The sequence below is a fragment of the Tinamus guttatus genome, unplaced genomic scaffold (assembly GCF_059628265.1).
Source record: "Tinamus guttatus ecotype Peru unplaced genomic scaffold, ASM5962826v1 Tinamus_guttatus_pri_ptg000033l, whole genome shotgun sequence".
Taxonomy (NCBI): Eukaryota; Metazoa; Chordata; class Aves; order Tinamiformes; family Tinamidae; genus Tinamus; species Tinamus guttatus.
Genome location: NW_028288567.1, coordinates 4,849,248 through 4,867,312, shown reverse-complemented (window position 1 = coordinate 4,867,312; position 18,065 = coordinate 4,849,248). Strand labels below are relative to the sequence as shown.

Genomic DNA, 18,065 nt, shown 5'->3' with positions numbered 1-18,065 from the left:
TTTTCACTTTGTTGAACTTCCAGCCCTCTGTGCTGAAATTCCCCATGCCAGGTCCCTGCCCCAGGCAGAATTTGCTTAAATCTGACCAAATAGAAGATTTGTAGCGTCAAACCCACGGCAACTGGAACCGTCTCTCCGTTCAGAAAGGCAATGAGCTTGGTAAAGCATTTGTCAGCTCAGAAGCACCCATATGGCAAGATTTCAGGTGGCCGTGATTGCCTAGAAAAGGTTTTAGTTTTGTTTAGTCTTTTAACAGTGTTGGAGACTTTTAATGACAGGCTTGGTCATTGGGGTGCCAGGATGGAGCTTAATACAGGTTAGTCTCATCTCAGTGAAGGAATAGGGATTAAATGGCAGCAGAAGGGCCGTTTCAGGCATTTTTCCAGCAGTTCTCTTATAATTCCCAGGAGGCACAGGATGAGGCGATGCCTGACACTACTGAATATGCAGTCATCTTATCTTCTTCATTCCCCAGTGCATCACATTGATTTTGATGAGATGTGATAAAAAATATATTATACACCATTGTATTACGCAGACAAATTAAATCCTTCCTTCCAAACACAAACAATAAATTCATAAAATTCCTCCATATAGAGTATGGGAAGATAAAAGCGTTGCTGTTTCCTCCTGTAATCTTCAAGGAAATCTGAGTTCAGGGAATTGTGCACCAGAAATAAGCTGTGAAGTTAACTTAGAGAAAAATCTCAGGCAGATAATTGGTGATGATAGAATTGAAAATAGGGTCATTTATGATAGATGTGTCCCCTTATAGGGAACACAGCGCAATCAGATAAGGGGAGGCGTTTTGGGAGGCTTTTCCCACACAAGGAATCATAAATAAAAGCTAGGCAGGCAGGCAGGTTACTTTATTCACTCTCTGGTCATACAGGAAAATTATTTGAAATTTGCCTTTTTCCTGCAGTCAGATGTTAAACTTCGGTGTCTCTGAATTGAACCAAATGGTTGTTCCAAGCAAATGTTCCCTCCAGTGTTAACAAACACAGTCTAATCACGTTAGAAATTCTCCCCGTGCTCTGTAATTGCAGTTCTCCAGGTGAATACAGCACTGGTCAGTAGGATTTTGGATACACAGGGTAGGGATGCAAGGGATGTGGGAAGGCAGGTAAGGACAGAGGAGAGGTTTGGCTGGGGACTGGTGCACTCTGCAGCACAGAGACGGGTGGATTTTGGGAGACGACTTAGCAGCCAGCGAGGACACGCAAGGGACTCTCCAAAGTACAATGCATGCTTAGACGTTCAAGAAAGAAAACAAAGCCAATGTTTGTATAACTTTGCCTTTGGAACAATTGCAAACAGGACACAGAGGTTGGGGAGTCAACCGGCTGTAAAGCCCTGGTATGCAGAGCCATGTTACTGCGCTGGGACCCAACTTCCTTAGAGCCCGGCCTTGCGGAACTGCCTCGGTGGGCAGGATATCCCTGCAGGAGGAGGTGCGGAGCAATGCGGCTGACACGCACCGGTGGAAATTTGGGTTTTTCCCAGGAGATGGCACTGAAGGACAGTCGCCTTCCAGCCTCGATCGGTGGAGCAGAGGCTTCGCTGAGGGCCGGGCTGCTCTTGGTGCTGGCACCTCTGCGAGTGGCCCGTTGTTGTCAGAGGCAAAGCCTCCTTCTTGGTGTCTGTGGTGCTAGCTGCACGTGGTGGAGGCCGGGGATGCCTGTGCTTTATATCTCCATACAAAAGCTATTTGCAACCTTTCCCGATACGTCTGCGTGGTGGCCAACATTATCCACGGACTGAATTGCGCGGTCTAGACTCGGTCTGGAGTTTACCCTGCAGCAGAGCCCTGGCAGCCTGACATTGCTTCCTATATGAACAAGGAAGGGGAAAAATCCCTACTTTACAGCAGCCCAGCAGAATCCTTTGCTGCTCTGAGCGAGGCCACAGAGGCGCGGGAGTGTTGGCCCCAGACTCCAGGCTCTGCCACGTGCCCACGGGCTCGCCGTGCCGCGGTGGGATCCGGCTCGGGGCCTCCTGGCTGCCGCCCGCCTCACTGCGATCCCCGCGAGCTCTCGGCCCTCCCTCAGTGCCCACGGCGAGCGCAGGCAGCGCCTGCACCTGGTTCCAGCGAGAGCCGCGGCCACGGGCTGAGCGCTCCGCGGGTCTGGTTTAAAGCGCCCTGCTAGGCCCGAGGCAGGCGGGCGGAGTGCCTTTCTAGGAGACGCTTCGAGCTTCTTTATGGTGTCATTGGTTGTAAAACATGGTGAAAGAGGGGTAGAAGGAAAGAACGGAAAGAAGGGAAGAAGGGAAAACGTCTGTTTTTTCTTGCTGTTTGAGCTGGGCTGGTGAAGAGCAGGGCAAACCCTCAGAGCGACAGTGCTCGGCTCCACAAATCACGGGCTGGGGAGTGAAGAATGACTTCTATTAAGAAGTACTGATAAGCAGCAGTAATTGGCAGCCTCAGCAAAAAGCAAATTGGCTCATTCTGAGAAGGAAAATAGTCCTGCATGAATCACCACCTGTTTTACAGCAGCAGCATAGATTGCTTGCTTACTTTTTCTTTCTCCCTTCTTTCTTTGCTTTTGGCCTATTTTAGAAGCACTTTTAAGCACAAGTCTGTCTTGCCAGTAGGCTTCAAGCTTTTCTAAAGCTCACTGCTAAGAAACCACATTTATACATCTTTCTTCTCCCGTACGGATGGCCACAAGGTTATCCCCTTGAAGCTGCACCAGGGGAGCAGAGAGCATAGGTCAGTGGCCAAGTCACTAGACACCCTTGTGCTCAAGAGCTCGCGAACGAAAGTCCATGTTTACCTTTGTGGAAAGCCCGGGCACTGCGGGGGTTGCAGCTTGTGTGCGCGGTGAGAGGGGGCAGCCTCCTCTCCAGAGGACACGTGGACGGATAGACACGAATTTAACAAAAACCGGAGACGCACATCCCGCCTCCATTGCTTCGGTCAGTCAGGAAAGGGTTGATACTTCAGGAATACTTTCCGTAGATCAAGCGTAACAGTGTAATTTCAGGTTGCTCCCAAAATATTGAGGGACTGGTGCGACACGTGTGCTGTGGGACAACCCAGCAGAGGACACAGCAGCAGTGGTGGCCTCCGGCACGAGACCGCTCAGAGGGGCAGAAGCACTGGCCGTAACCCCAGGGCCTTTGGGGACAGAAGCTCTGGAAAGCTAAGGAGAAACAACGCAAGGCATGAAACCAATGCGCTAAATCCCCTGGGGATATACCTGTACTCGAGCAGCTTTAGATCTCCCAAACTTAATCCCCTCTAGTCCAATCTGAATAGCTTGATTCTCCCGAGCTTTTTCATAGTCTTTGCTATATCATGTCCTACTAGAAGAGGCCTCCACAGCAGACACAGCAACATGGAGAAGTTTATACTGCGGCTTTCCCCCGGCGCTTGGGAATTGCCCCCTTGCTCGTGTGCTCACGCGCACGTGCGGCCACAGCACACGTGTCGCTTCGCTCCTAGGTACAGCCCAGCTAGAAGAGAACATGAAAACACATCTTTATTTCCCTTGCGGGATTTGAAAGAGACACAGCCCAGTTTGCTAAGACAGGAAATTCTTCCTCATTCAAAAAAAACAAAAAACCAAAACAAAACAAAAAAGGACAAAGAAAGCTCATAACATCATTTTTTTCTGGAACAAAATTCAACTCCTTGATTACATAAATATCATCAAGAACAGAAACATCTATAAAACAGAGAAGTACTAACAGGGATATCATTTACGTAAAAGATTGTCAGAAAAATCAAAACATACAATCTGAAGACCCACAAAAACGCCTGTTGCCGTTTCGTCAATAAAAGACTCAATCCCGTTCCTCGAGGTGTGACACAAACTGCCCCATCCAGGTTACTCAGCCGAACCACCTAAGGCTGGCATGATCTAGCTCCAGCTGCCACATTCAGAGATGAAGATGGAGCTGGCACATTATTTGGCCCCATTACTACATAAACTGCATGGCATGAACAATATATGTAGTTTTGCACATAATCCTCCCCCTTTTCTGCGCCCCCTCCCCAAATCAAACCAAAACTGAGAGTATTTGGTATTCTTAAAGTCCCAGCTCCTAGAATCAGGTAAACTAGATGTAAAGTCTGTTCTCAGTAAAAAAAAAATATATAAGATTTCACAGCAGCAGAAGAAAGCTTGAAAATATTGATTAACTCTTAATGCCTTGAAGACAAAAACATTTTTATTTTTTAACCATCTGTGACTTTTTGCAACAGTCTTAGTATTTTTAGCACTTGTGATTTCAGTGTCTGAGATGATTGACTGTGAGGCAGCAAAGCCCACTCTGTTTCAGACCACAGTCCATTTACATCCAAACACCTTTTGAGCATACCGATCATTTCAGCCACCTCAGGGAAAAGCACAGGTCACCCTCGCAGACAGAGCCACCGTTTCTGATCTCTCCTTACGTGTTTCCTTCACTGCTTCGACTCCCTCTTTCCTGCCATGCTCGACCCCCTCCACCTCCCCAGCCCCTCTCCTACTTCCAGTCATTCTCCCACGTCTCCTTGCTTTTCCATCCATCCTTGGCTGCCTTTCACGCGTAGCCCAAGGCTTTAGAAATCCAGTTCATGTCTAATAACAAACTTCAGCTCAATTAGTCTAAGATTATTTCCTCATCCTTGCATGTTCTTTGACCCGATCTGATTTTAATGATTGCGACGCGCCGGAGCGTTTTGCAGGGCAGTCCGGGGCCGCGGGGCCGGGCTGGGGCTGCCTCGCGTTCCTCAGATGCGGGTCTCGGCAGACGGCTTAGTCCTAAGAAGCACAAACCACAGCGCTGGGGAGGCCGCTCTCCTCGCGCGGACGGAGCGGAGGCGCCGGCGCTCGCTAGCGCACGAGCGATGCCACCTGAGCCGCCACTCCGAACGGGGCGGAATAGGCGGTCGCCAGTCCTTGCAGCCCCACGACCAGGTAGCGGCAGCCTTTGCGCAGAGCTTTCCCCACGTTCTGCGGAGGGAGAAATAAAGGCAGGTCACGGGGAGCAATCGCAGAGGAAACGGCTCCGACATTCCCTTCTCCCCCTCACCAGGTCACCGCATCAGGAGGTGGTTGTCTCCCACCCCTAACTGCGGCTCGTGCTCGTGGACAAACATTTTGCCATCTATTTTTATGTACGCATGTATCCTTCTGTGCATACACACTACTTATTTCCCACAAACACAGGTTCTGTTAGGGACACTTAAGAGCCCATAAACTGTTGAACAAGTTGGCAATAAATCACAAAGAATATTTTCATGAAAATTTCATTCCTTTTTGCCATTCTCCATTTTCCAAAGGAGAATGTTTTGACCTGCTTTTAGGTCGAGAAGTGTTAGAGAACTCATTTGTGTGCCACACTAGAGATAACTTGCTACATATTATTTAAAATAAAAGCCTGAATCTAATTTTAATTTCATGCGTTAATGAAACATTAAACATTCGCTAAATGATTGGCGAATAACTGGAGAATTAATACATCTTGGCTCAGTTTGGGGAAAAAGCAGAGCTATCTGCTAGTCAGGAACACTTTATGGCTGCCCAGGACTCGATCAAGCTTGTCCCTTAAAATGTGGCAAACACTGAAACACAGGATGTATTTTTAAATGTACGGAAGTCAGTGAAATCCGGGCAATACTTATTATATTCCTAGAGTTTAACTCACTGCACAGTCACATTAAATAACCAGAGCTCTGCACGAGCTCCCTTTTGCGATCTTTACCCACATGGAAACTTCTTTGCAGGGAGTTAAACAGCAGAATGAGACCTGGGGACGGGGTTAGGGACCTCGGGGCCTCCCTGTCCCAGGTGCACCCTGGCCGAGCGCGTCCCTCTGCCTCGTGCTGCGTGTGACTCCCCTACCCAAACCTCGCCAGCGCTTTCGAAATTTGCTGTTTACTGCCAAAGGTAATTTGGAAAACCTGCCTAGGGCTTATAAACTCCTCCGGGTAAGCAAAGCCTCACAGCGTAAACTAAGCTTGAGAAAGCTTCAGAATACGTGTATTTACTGTGACCTGGCAATCGCAATGTGGGAAACGCTAAACGTCAGATCCAGCACAAGAGAAAGAAATAAGTGCCCCCTATTCACCCCCTGTCAAACAGTAACGTTTGCGGGACAGCTCACCACTATGCTGTCATATGGAAAGTCTACGCATTTCAGAAATAAACCCCTTCCCCAACCTAACTGCATTTTCTGGATGTCAAACATGGCAATTGTATATTTTAACAAAATCACTGTTTCTTAAAAACACAATTGGCAGTTGGGTCTCACACAGACACTTGTCATCTCTCACGTGGGAGACGATTCCAGATACGGGGCAGATTTCTCCCGCTGACAAAGTTTTTTTTTTTTTTTTTTTTTCCAACGAATACCCAGGATATACCCCACCTGACCTTGCTTTCCCTCAAGTAAAGAAGGAGAGGGGCAACCCAATTCCCGTTAATGGCACCTTCAGAAGTAAAAGCCCTCATCCCGCCGAATAGCCCCAAGCCACCGGATCCCGAGTCCCGTTTTCCACACGGCAAAGCGGGGGGAACTGCTCGGAGCGCCTCGGAGGCAGCTGGCGAGCGAGGCCGCGGCTCGGTGCAGACGGTCACCCCGCTGCCGCGGGAAGCGCACACATTCCAGCCCGGGGACGGGAAGTTTCACGGCGCTGCTCCCCAGCCCCGGCCCGCCGCTCACCTTGCCGCACTTGCTGAGGCGCCGCCGGTAGCGCCGCTTCCCGGCGGGGGGCGGCGGGCACAGCGGCTCGTAGCGCTCGGGCAGCAGCGCGAAGCGCACGGCGCGCCCCGCCGCGCCGCCCCCGGCCCCGGCCCCGGCCCCGGCCCCGGCCCCGGCCGCCGCGGGCTCGTCGTCGTCGCCGCCGCCCAGGATGGGCACGCGGTCCTCGGCGCCCCGCGCCCGCGCGCCCACGGCCATGGCGCCTCCGCTGCCGCCGCGGCCAGGTGGGGCCGGAGGCGCCGCGCCGGGACCTCCCCCCGGGGCGCGGCCGCCGGGAAGCGGCGCCGCGGGCGGAGCGCGGGAACGGGCCGGGCCGCGGTGCCCGGGGCGGCTGCGCCCCGCTGGGCACGCAGCGACCGCCTCCTCTAGCGCAGGAGGCCCTCAGACTTTTCCTTATTTCTTTTCCCCATATGTAAAGAAAGGGACGAGCGAAGCAGGCCTGTGCAGTCATCTCTGCAGGATCCCTTCCCCAAGCCCGGGCCATCCTCCCCTCCCTGGGCCAGGAGTAATGCAGCCTGTTCCTCTCAGATCGAAAGGTCCACGGTTTGCTCTAAGTAGCAAGTTCTCGTGCCTCACACCTCTCTGAGCCTCACCAGCTCTGTAATCAGGTGGCGGTAGCGGTGCCATTTTGTTCTTGAGCACGTAGTTCATCTACAGAAGCAGAAAGGAAAACTTAGGTCTGTTCGCTGTCCTGAAAATAGAGGATGCTTTACAGAAGCCTACATGGAAATGGAGCTGTTTGGTTTGGAAATGCCTGCATGTCTTAAATAAAGCATAAAAACAACAGCCGCCAATCAAAACAGCAGGACCACTCTCTCGAGCAGCCCCACACACCCCCAAAAACATATATAAATGCAGCCAAGTACTTGCAATCGAGTATGCAAAACAGCTTCAGATTTGAGGCCTCTATCCCTGCCTAGAAGTACAGAACACAAGGTGGCATTTGGGCATCTGTCGGGTTTCTCAAGGTACGTTATGCTGGTAACACGCCGCGCTCACCCCCTCCCACGTGAGAACGGGGCTGCAGTTCAGATCCAAAGGTTCTTTCCCACCCTCCCCAGGCGTCGTGCATGTGATAACTGTTGAGCCCCTCAAAAACACGCGGGGAAGATTCAGTGCGCAGCATCTTACCCCTTTCCACACTAAGCAGAGTCACCTTGGAAATGAGTTTTTGGATCTTCCCCCCTCTCTGTTGCCAGCAGCAGGGAACTGTGAAAGCCAAACGACACCTCCAGGTACAACAGGGCTGCACCTCAGGCACTCGCACATGCACTGCGCCCTCACGAGGCATTTTGTGTCATGTTGAGAATTATTTGGGTGACACGTTATCTAATACCTTCCATAATGGAAGGAGATTAACAGGATTTGAGAATCAGTGCAATTTCACACTGCTGGTAGATTACTTGCAAACTTCCCAGAAAGAAATACAGAATCCTCCACTGTCGATTTAAGTTTCATGGGAGAACTGAAACTCAACCTCTGTCATCCTGAAGTGATGTCAAGGCTTTATGAAACATAAATACAGACTCATCTCCAGTTACATAAAATGGTCAGAAACACTAACAGTCTAGGGCAGAGTAAAGCACGTAAAAACATAACATATAAAGCAGGAAACTATCACAAGTATTTAATCTACTGTCTCACAGCATGACCTACATTTTTATACAGAACCTTCCAAAAAGGCAAAGCATTTTGCTTCATTACCAAATTCATACATGATCTTAGATTAACAGCATAGTTACATTCTCATGGTGTGCTGTCAAGGATAAATGCACATTCATGGGGTAGTTGAGCAGATGCACAAATCCTTCATGAGACTCATTTTTGGTGAATTTCTGGAATAGTTTCTGGACATCCATTTCCATGAAGAGCTAAAGCCACCGGGATTTTCTAGATAGTGTAAGACCTAAAGTGTAAGACGACCTAAAACCGACACAATGAGAATTGTGAATTTACACAAGGTAGAAAATGAAGTCTTTACATTAAAAAAAGAAAAAAACAAACAACCAACCAAACAAAAAACCCCATACCCAACAAGCAACTACACGAAGCCCCCAGACGTGACACACACCTGCAATTAGAGACCTCTAGGCTACTTCGCTACCTGCAATAGTTATTGCACATTTAGAAAGGGCAAGCGACAAGTATTTTAGTACGAGAACTGTTCAAGTAAGTTTTAATAGAGTGCACCAGTGAATCAAGATGACTTGCATCAGATTTTGTTTCAATGAACATCAGATCAAAAAAAAAGCGAAGGGGCTACAGTTCTTTCTTTCCAAACACCACCCTTTTCCTAAGGCAACAATACACGTCCATGTCAGAACAGAACTGTTACAGAAGAGAGCTACAGCACAGTACAGCATGTCAAGTCCATCTCCGGCAAGAAGCCGCTCGAGGAGGGCACATCAACTACACTTACAGCCTTCTAAACTTCAGGGTTACAGAGTTTTACCACAGCTTTTTTTTTTTTTAATTTTTATTTTTTAAAGTGACAATTTCTTAATGAACTTTCTATTCTTCACAAGTGTGCAGATGGGGCCCATATGTTGATATTACAGTAATTACGACATTAAATAACATTGCACAACCAACCTCTATGGTTAATTCAGTACAAAATAACAAGTATTAAAATGTACCAGTACTAGTGGTTTTACACAGTTTATAATCATTAATCATGAAGGGGAAAAAAGTGTGTGTGTGTGTTTTTTTTTTTTTTTTTTTCTTTTTTCTTTTCTGTAGGCAAATGCCTAATTACAAAGCTGCACATTACAGGCATAATGATGTGGAATAAATACAAGAAATCTGATAAAATATTAAACACAAACAGGTTACATGGGAACAAACTGTACAACCACGAAAGCATAAATCAACAATTTATCATTATAAACAAGGTATGTTTAGCTGTAAAATATTATGTGGAATTGCATGTACTCTTTGGGGGCACATATTCCAAAAGCCAAGCTAATTCCTGAGGTGTTATTATTAATTTATACAATTGGTCAACACTTCAGATTATCTTGTGCTATTAAACAGTCCCAATATTAATATATTTCCATAAAATGGATTTTATAATATTCTGAAGGCAGCAAACAAGTGATATCTTACACCATGATACTCAAATGAAATAATTTACGGTTAGCCATTTGGGTGCTACATTTGTTAGTGGGCCAGGGAATATAATTTGCAGACAAAAACATGACCGATGCCTGGTTTCTGTTCCCCCACAGCTCTGAGCTGGCCCAAGGCAAAACAAAGTTTTTAAACTGTAAGTGCCAACACTGTAAACATGTTTTGTATTTGTCAACTAAACACTGTCCAATAGCAAGGTTAAGAGCCAAAGATAAGCAGGAACAGTCTTGTGTAGAACAAAAGCCGATTTATTCATCGACTTTTGGTTCAAATCATGAACAGTTTTTAAATAATTAAAAATGGTCATGCTACAGTTGTGAAAACTATTTTTGTGCATTTGACTCAGGACACAGTTTTTTTTTTTTTCTTTTTAAAAAATGCATGATAGAGGTAAGACTTATAAAAACCACCAAAAATGTAAGTGACAGGGAAGAACTTTTCCAACTCAAAGCATCAAACATACATTTCTGTGCAGAAATCTAGACAACTATACAAGATCCGTATTTAAGCAGTCATCTTTTTATTATACAACTCTATGAACATAAAATGAACAGAATGCTCTATATACTTACCTGTACATGTGAACATAACTTCTTTAGCTACAGTTATTTAATATAGGTTATACTGGATTTAACTTTACAATTCTGAATAACTATGTATAACCTTATTGCAATAAGGGCAATTTCTACATGGGGAGTTTCACAGGCCAATCACATTAGGCGTAACCAGTACATTCAAAGTGTAGATCATGTATGAATCTTCCCTGATCCCAGAAAAATGTAGTTTCTCTTTACAGCTTAAGCTCATTCGCTATCTTGGATGCAATGTTCTTAAATGCAATAGAAGTCCCGGATATTCTCTTGAAACGAACTCCGTTGAGCGACAACCGCGGCAGCTTGCAGACTTCCATCTCCCACTGGACGAGGCTATCCTGCCGCGCATCACCGTGAACGCAGAAGAGCAAAAACCGCTCTTTCTGTTCGTAATCACAGTTATTGGCGTCTAACACTTTCCGGATCTCTCTCATCATGTCGTTAGGGTCCATAGAACTAGTGGTTTTCATACTCCACGTGAACCTCAAGGAGCGGGGCTTCGAATCTTTGCTGTCCTCCTTTTCTCTTTCTTTGGGCTCTCCGGAAGCGCTCCTAGAAGAGGTGACAGACAGAGCGGTCAAATATAAAGGCACTAAGATCCGGAGCTAGAAGAGCAGTAGAGTTCTCAAGCAGGGGTTTCCAAACCACACTAGGCTTCCGTAAGCCAAGGCGAAGTGCTGAAGGGATACTTTGGGAAAAACCGTGTGCCATCTTCTGCACTCGCGTGCAAGTGGGCACAGCAGCGGGAGCTGCTGCCCATGCCCCATGGTGGCAACAAGCCGGCCGAGTTTGGAAACCCCTGCTCGGAAACGCTGATGGCCACATATGCAATGGTAACTACAGACACACACGTCGCACTGCTCCAAAGAAAGTGGAATCTATGTAAAAGCATGACTGAAGTTCCGCTGATTTCATGACCTGGAGCATGCCATACACCAACAAAACTGAAGTTGAGCGACATAGTCCCAAAGCGTAAATTATGCTGGAAAAGCAGCAAAGGAAGGAACCCCGCCCTGCGCTTCAGAAGCCTCCAGGTAATCCCCCTTCACTCATTATGTATCTTTGACCTCTCTCTGTGTAAAGAGACCTTTTAACAACAGGCCTTATCCTAAAAGGGGAAGCTGAATTTTGCCCTGCGATTATTTTGGTGCTGAAGAGCTTGTTTGTCTGCCAGCAAAGTCCACAGCCAGCGGATTCTTCAGAGAACAGTGACATGTAGCCACAAAGTTGATAAAGCGACTTGGACAAAATCCCAAGTAAATAATTTCCAGGGAATGTCAGTGCTATAAAGCAAAGCTTCTTTATGAACCAGATTACTCATTCCTTTGTTGAAAAAGGATTTTGAGCAACAGCACTCGTTGTTTTAGAATTTAAAGTGATTCCACAGTCAACTTTTGTCTTCTTGTCCCAGGTACTTGAGATGCCTGATGCCTCCCCCTCCCTTCAGGGGGAGAAAGGTGCTGTTCTCGTTTTGGTACAGCCTGCATACACTGCCACTATTCAGAGAGGAGCCAAAACAAACATTTTACATTTAAGTTTCACTGTGAACCCCAGAGAACTACATCAATATTGAGGGATAGAGCATGAGAGGGCAAGATCTTGAAAAAACTTTCAGCCCCAAACAGGCAATGTAGAATGGTAGGAAGTAGAGTAAGCTAGAGAATGAAAGCAAGAGCTGTAAGCAACTTCACACTTAATTTTATTTGAAGATCTGATTAATCTCTTTTTTTAATCCCCAAGTCAAGAATTCAACAGCTAACGAACCTTGCATAGAAAAGGGCTAATGCAGATAACAGGCACTGTGTATGGGACAACATATCCTGTTTAGAAGTGTGCTGCTTTTTGAAACAAAGATTTACAAGACTTAGTGGGCTCTGTTTTTGAGCATTAGGCCAATACTTTTGGTAAGGGACCAGTTGAGAATGCAGCGAGCTACAGTGTGTGCTCACCAGGTAGCACAAGAGGTTATGCTCTGTACTAAGCATACCAAAAACAGGATCAAATGTTGAAACATTCCAAAAAGAGCAGATATACAAAAAAAAAATGAGCACATGAAGGAGTGCTTCATTGCTTGTAAGACATTTGTGTCCAGTGGCTGCCATACAGAGTCAGCATTTAGCAGTCACCACCCTTTTTGTCTGAATGTCACTTATTTTTTTTCTCTGTGCAAAGGGACATTCATTTCTCAGGTGCTACAACAGGGTGTTCACTTGTGGCAAACAGCACCTTTAGTAATGAACACAGTTTGTGACTACAGTAAAAAGTTTCATACGTACACACAGACACACAAAGGATGTTACATTTGCACTGAAACCTAAAGTAAACAACATGAAATGCTCATAAGCCAAAACATGGTTTTAAAGAAGTGCCTAAAGGATTGGTTTAATCCAAAGTGGGCATTATTATTCAGAGGAATGTGTGTAAAGAGTTCGTTTTTCTGCAAAGTATTCAATATAAAAAGCGATGGTTGAAGGACCTCACCAAAACCCCCTTCCCCCACATCCACACCATCTTTTAAATGCAGATATTTAAGCACTATGCTATTTTACATTTTGATTAAAAGCCTTTAAGAAATCACTTAAACCTTGATGCAAAGGACCTAGGAGCGAAGTATTAATAGTGGCTCCTCACCTTGAGGTGTCAGTTCTGCCACTGGCTTCACCTTCACTTGGATCCCTCAAAACAAAGTTAAGGTTGAGATTCAATGATAAAAGTTAAAATAAAAGTTAAGAAAACCTATATCTAGAACAAATGATAAATAACTACTGAACAAAAAACCCCTAAACATAATAATGTTAAGTCTAATACTGCATGATTATTTTTCACAGCTGTAATTACCTCCTCTTTATGACACCTTAGCACCTTTCCATCTGCCATGGAGCTACTGAGCATTTCTCCTCAGGCCGTGTGAAGCCGGAGCAGCCGCAGCCCCTCGGGCTGGCGGGGGGCACTTGCCACGCCAGATTTTTGGAGGCCACTTCAGAAAGGTTCCTTCAACATCTGCGTAGCTTTAAGCAGTTCAGATGTTGCACTGAGTGCAGTAAGGTTATGGATGAGCTACAAGTTAAATGTTATGCTTGTTCATCTCGTTGAATTACAGCGGTCATTTATAAGGGAACTATTTTGCATCCTGCCTTTTTAGAAAATACCACGGACTGTATAAGCCACTTAGGTACATCCCTAGTGCTGCAGGACAAGCATTTTAGTACATAATTTCTATTATTTCATTAACTTAATGCCTTCTGAACATGAATAGTAACATCACAGAAGTAGCATTTGACATGAATCATTGATACAAAATACCCCTATAGCCTATACATTAAATATTCCCACTATGTATTTATTTTATATACTTACCAGAAAAGGCATTTACCCTTGTCAAAAAAAAAGTATTTCATGACATCTTCTAATCAAAATATATTTTAAAACATGATTTACTGAGAAGTACAGAAGTGAGAGGGGCATGCAGTTAGGTGATGCCAGTTTAAAGAACAACAAAAAAAAAATCCCAAAAACTTTAGTCTGTGTAATCCCAACAATTAAAAAAAGGATTTATTTATTTATTTATTAAACCTAAGGCTCTTTGGAACTCATTTTTGCTACAGGAAATGTACTCTTCTTTTTATAGCACTATAAAAATATTTGAGTAAGCTTTATAAATAACTTCTATAATAAAAATTATCTTAATCAAAAGACAACACAGTTTACCGTTTGTTAGTTATAATTACAGAGTTCACTTAAAAACACTGATTCTTCAATCTACCTTAAAAAAGTTAAGGCACCATTCCCTGGAAGACAACAATGAGTTAAAATGGGAAAACAAACACACAAACAATAAAGAAAGGAAACAAAACAACAAAAAAACAGCCTGTGCTCTTGAAACTGCTTCATTACTTAGCAGCAAACACACCTCTTACTTCTTGAAAAATCTATCTTAATAACTCAGCTGACTAACTACAGACTCCCCTCCTCCCCTTGACATTATTCGAGTGCTGGAAATGCCAAAAATGAAGGATCATATTCCTCTATCTTCAGGTTTCTGAAAAAGGAAAACCATTCATGTACTTTTTCTTTGTTATCATAACAGACACGACTAGCACACATTGATTAACACACTACTTGTATTGCAAGCAAAAGTAATTTTATGAACAACATGACTGAATTCCTAGCTTTTCTCCTCTTTTCCCCTGGAAGATCACCTTAAGCAATTAATCACACTGCATTTAGGAATCTGCAACTACTAGCTTGAATTAGGAAGTCTCAAATTGAAGACACTTTGAATTTACCCTTCTTTTACACACAAATTACAAATTTCAGACCACAATGGTATAATTCTGCAAAGAGAGATATTCAAGATTTCAATGTCAAATCCAAGATGTCAATTCTGTTGCAAAATTGACAACAATGCAGAAAAGACCACACTTGGGAGCTATAAGTATATTACTGTTAGAGACAGGCGAATAACTTAGGAGCTTTCCCAAAGAGAGACTTAGGACTGCTAAAATCAGTCGCTTGGAATTAAACAGTTTATTTGAAATTCTTTTCCAGCATCTCTCCTCATGTTAATATTACTGCCACTATCATCACAGGAATGATGGCAGCTCCAGGAAACTCCACCAAATTCACACATCCTCTTCTTTCAGAATCAAAAACTTACTTTTAAAGAAGCTACATGAGTAGCTGCATAATACTGAAATATTAAGATTTCCAGACATTCAGATTTGTGTCCATTTCTAAGCTTCTCATTTGTATCTATAGTTTAAAGTTCTCTACAATAATTTGCAAACTCGAATTCCATCTAAGCACAGGAGTAAAACTGCTATAAAAAGAGCCCTTGCAACAAATGCACTCATGTGCATCTCACTCAGCAGTGGATCGTAAGTAGTAAAATATTCTTAGCATTTAATAATGACTTGCTTTCAATACTTAAAATCATTTGATTTGAGCTTAAAAATAATATCTTTGTTTCTCAATAATAAAGCATTAACACAAATAAAAAAACAAAGAAAACTTGAATATCATTCTCTTGCTCTTAAGATACAGGGGAATAGCTGAACAAATGTGAAGGCTTACAAAACACACAGAGAAGTAAAAGCAGATTTTGGAAGGAACACACAAAAACTAAATTCACATTTACTTCGGATGGGCAAACTGCTAACTCTCGGTGATGTTGCAATTACCGCCCTATTTATAGGCTGGGCTTTTTTGCGTCCCTACAAAATCCAGAGGTACCAACCTGCGGACAAACTTGGAAGTTATCTTGCTTATTATACCAGTGGACGTCCCTCTTCTGGCGTGTGCAAAGGCCCCGGTCTCGTGGGAGGGCGAGGCGGGCGGCCCGTTGTACGTGGCGTTTCGCCGCTCCCGAAGCTGCTCACCGTGGAAAGTGCTTCGGCTCGAACTCCCCCGAGGAAAGCGGGTTCGGTCTGGAGTGGTAGTGCTAATACTGTGAGCAGAGGGGGAAGCAGCAGGCACTCTTGGAGTTGCACTGCCGGGAAGAGAGAGGCATAAATAAAGGGAAAGGCTACGCTAGAAACACTCCTACGTGACAATCGTTTCTCAAAGACGGAAGAAAAAAAAAGGAAGAAGAAAAAAGGAAGTGTAAAGACTAGTTAAAAAAATACACAGATAACAGGAGAAAAGAAAAAGCAAAGAATGCAGCTAGTAAGAGCTGAAAGTGTTCCCAGCCCTCTTTCTGAAAGTTGTGTAAAAGCTTTTAACACACAGGCAACTGCTAAAATTTCCTATGAAGAAATCAGCTAACAAAAATGAATTCATAAAGTTACTTGAGCAGTTGAGTGTGTGAGCAGCTACAGGATGGCATATTTAGACAAAGCGAGCCTAACAATCTCCAAAAGCAACATGTTAAGCATTTTTCTATCCAGCTGAAACCTTTGGAGGCCTGTATCAGGTGGTTGTGTGTGCATTGGTGATGCAGACATTCCTCGAGTCAGCTACTGTGTCAGAACCGAACGCAACAGGACGCTTGTGAATAGAAGGCAAACACGCTGCAATACGCCACGAACTGAACAGAAACATTTTTCAAACCTAAAGCGTTAAAGACATGGCAAGCAAGCCAATACCTTGGTCGGTAAGCTTCAGTGCCATCTTTGATGGTCGGCAGGGTAACCTTTATGGGATGCCCGGAGGCAGACATGGACTTCTGGTGTCGCGGCCGGGCCGACACCGCAGAAGGCACCGCGGGGCCCGCGGAGGACGTGCTGCTCGCAGACATCTCTGTGAGGCTTTTACCGCGCCGGCAAGGCAGGCGGGCCAAGGCAAAGGAAAGAGGGAGGGAGAAACAGGATTACTTATTTAAAGGCGGCAGCCTCAACAAACCAAAGAGGTGGTATAAAATCCTAGGTGGCTTCACTTTAGGTTTTAAATCAACTCCTGAGCGAGAGCTGCTGGGTTATGAGTTGCGTGCAAACGAAATACAAATCCAAGTTATTCTAAAGCTGTATGCATGATTTGTGTGTTGTCATAGCATTATCTCATTCAAGGATGCCGGTTGCTTGGCCTCTCTCAAAAATCAGTTACACTTACACAGGCCTTTTAAAACCAATAAAGACAGGCAATTACTGTTATAGAAAAGCAGTTCAGTTACTTTTTGCTGTATTAAATGTAGCATCTTGGTTTAGTATGCATAAATGCAGTATTAACTACATCTTAACAGAAATTCATCTCAAGATAGAAAATATCTGTCAAGAAGCACAAAGCTTCAAACAAGGTGTGCAGAGTGGGTATCAAGAGTTTTACCCTCCTTTTACCCCCTCCAAATTAAGAGACAAACAGGAAAAGCAAAATGAAAAAGGCGATTACTCATTTTTTATTTTAGAACATGGAGAGTACCGTTTAAACACCATCAACCCACAAAGATGGCATTTCACAAGCAGCCAGGAAGCCGAGTGACAAGGCTGCCTCTCAGCAGAGTCAGAAATACATAACCGTGGGAGAAGCGTTTCATAGTTGCTCTTGTACTTCAGAAACCGTAAGTCAGATCACTGCATATGTTAAATCAGGTTCTTTCATTCCTCCCAAGGCTGAAGCTAACCTGAAGTACTCAAAGTACTGAAGAAAGACTATGTGAAAATGGTCATAAACACAGGAAAAAAAAATCGCAGAAGGCTTAAAATATGGATTAAATAGCAATATTAGCTTGACAAAAAGAAAATCTATTTTCTTTTAGAACTTGAACACCAAAAAAAAAAAAAAAAAAAAAAAAAAAAAGGGAACTGGAGACATATTTTTGCTTGAAAGCAGTCTTGCTTTTAAAAAAAGGACCAAGCTGTGCTTCTCCTTTCTAGTCCTGCATAGTGGATTAAGGGAAGGGTAGCTTCATCAGAAAGCCTCAAGCTACACAAGAGAAGGTGACCTGCAGCACCCCCTCAGTAGGCACAAAACCTGTTCTCAACTATATCTTCCCCTGTCCAACGTGTTTATCCTATCCAAACTCGCCAATTTTTAATCTTTCTCTAAATGATGAAAATTTGTCCAGGAGAGTGAAAAAATCTCCTTGATTCTGACCAAGTACTTCCAAATGTCTTCAGCCACTGAATAATTACAGGTATTATTAGAGATCATTAAAGACATGAACACAACATGGCCAGTCTCATGCCTACATTTCCAACCACTTCTGCTGTCATGGCA

General features: G+C 44.4%; 2 protein-coding genes across 8 annotated transcripts in view; both read right to left on the bottom strand.

Annotated features, from left to right (window-relative positions):
* Positions 1 to 4,817: 4,817 nt before the first annotated feature.
* On the bottom strand, positions 4,818 to 6,915 carry CUNH1orf115 (chromosome unknown C1orf115 homolog). The gene is made up of 2 exons (XM_088531546.1): positions 6,655 to 6,915; positions 4,818 to 4,943 (listed from the first exon to the last, which is right to left on the bottom strand). Exons 1-2 carry the CDS (start codon positions 6,889 to 6,891, stop codon positions 4,824 to 4,826), a joined length of 357 nt encoding a protein of 118 aa, XP_088387672.1. The 5' UTR covers positions 6,892 to 6,915; the 3' UTR covers positions 4,818 to 4,823.
* Positions 6,916 to 8,950: 2,035 nt separating this feature from the next.
* The window catches only part of MARK1 (microtubule affinity regulating kinase 1), a 54,013-nt gene continuing 44,898 nt past the window's right edge, over positions 8,951 to 18,065 (bottom strand). For 3 of the 7 annotated variants that reach the window (XM_088532418.1, XM_088532424.1, XM_088532467.1), the window contains 4 exons: positions 16,499 to 16,660; positions 15,652 to 15,903; positions 13,047 to 13,091; positions 8,951 to 10,967 (listed from right to left, as the gene is read on the bottom strand). In XM_088532418.1, coding sequence (XP_088388544.1) covers positions 10,613 to 10,967; positions 13,047 to 13,091; positions 15,652 to 15,903; positions 16,499 to 16,660 — 814 coding nt within the window. In that variant the 3' untranslated portion in view covers positions 8,951 to 10,612. Of the gene's footprint in view, positions 10,968 to 13,046; positions 13,092 to 14,313; positions 14,455 to 15,651; positions 15,904 to 16,498; positions 16,661 to 18,065 lie in introns of those variants that run through there. The other 4 variants (XM_088532436.1, XM_088532447.1, XM_088532432.1 and 1 more) reach the window with 3 other exon arrangements.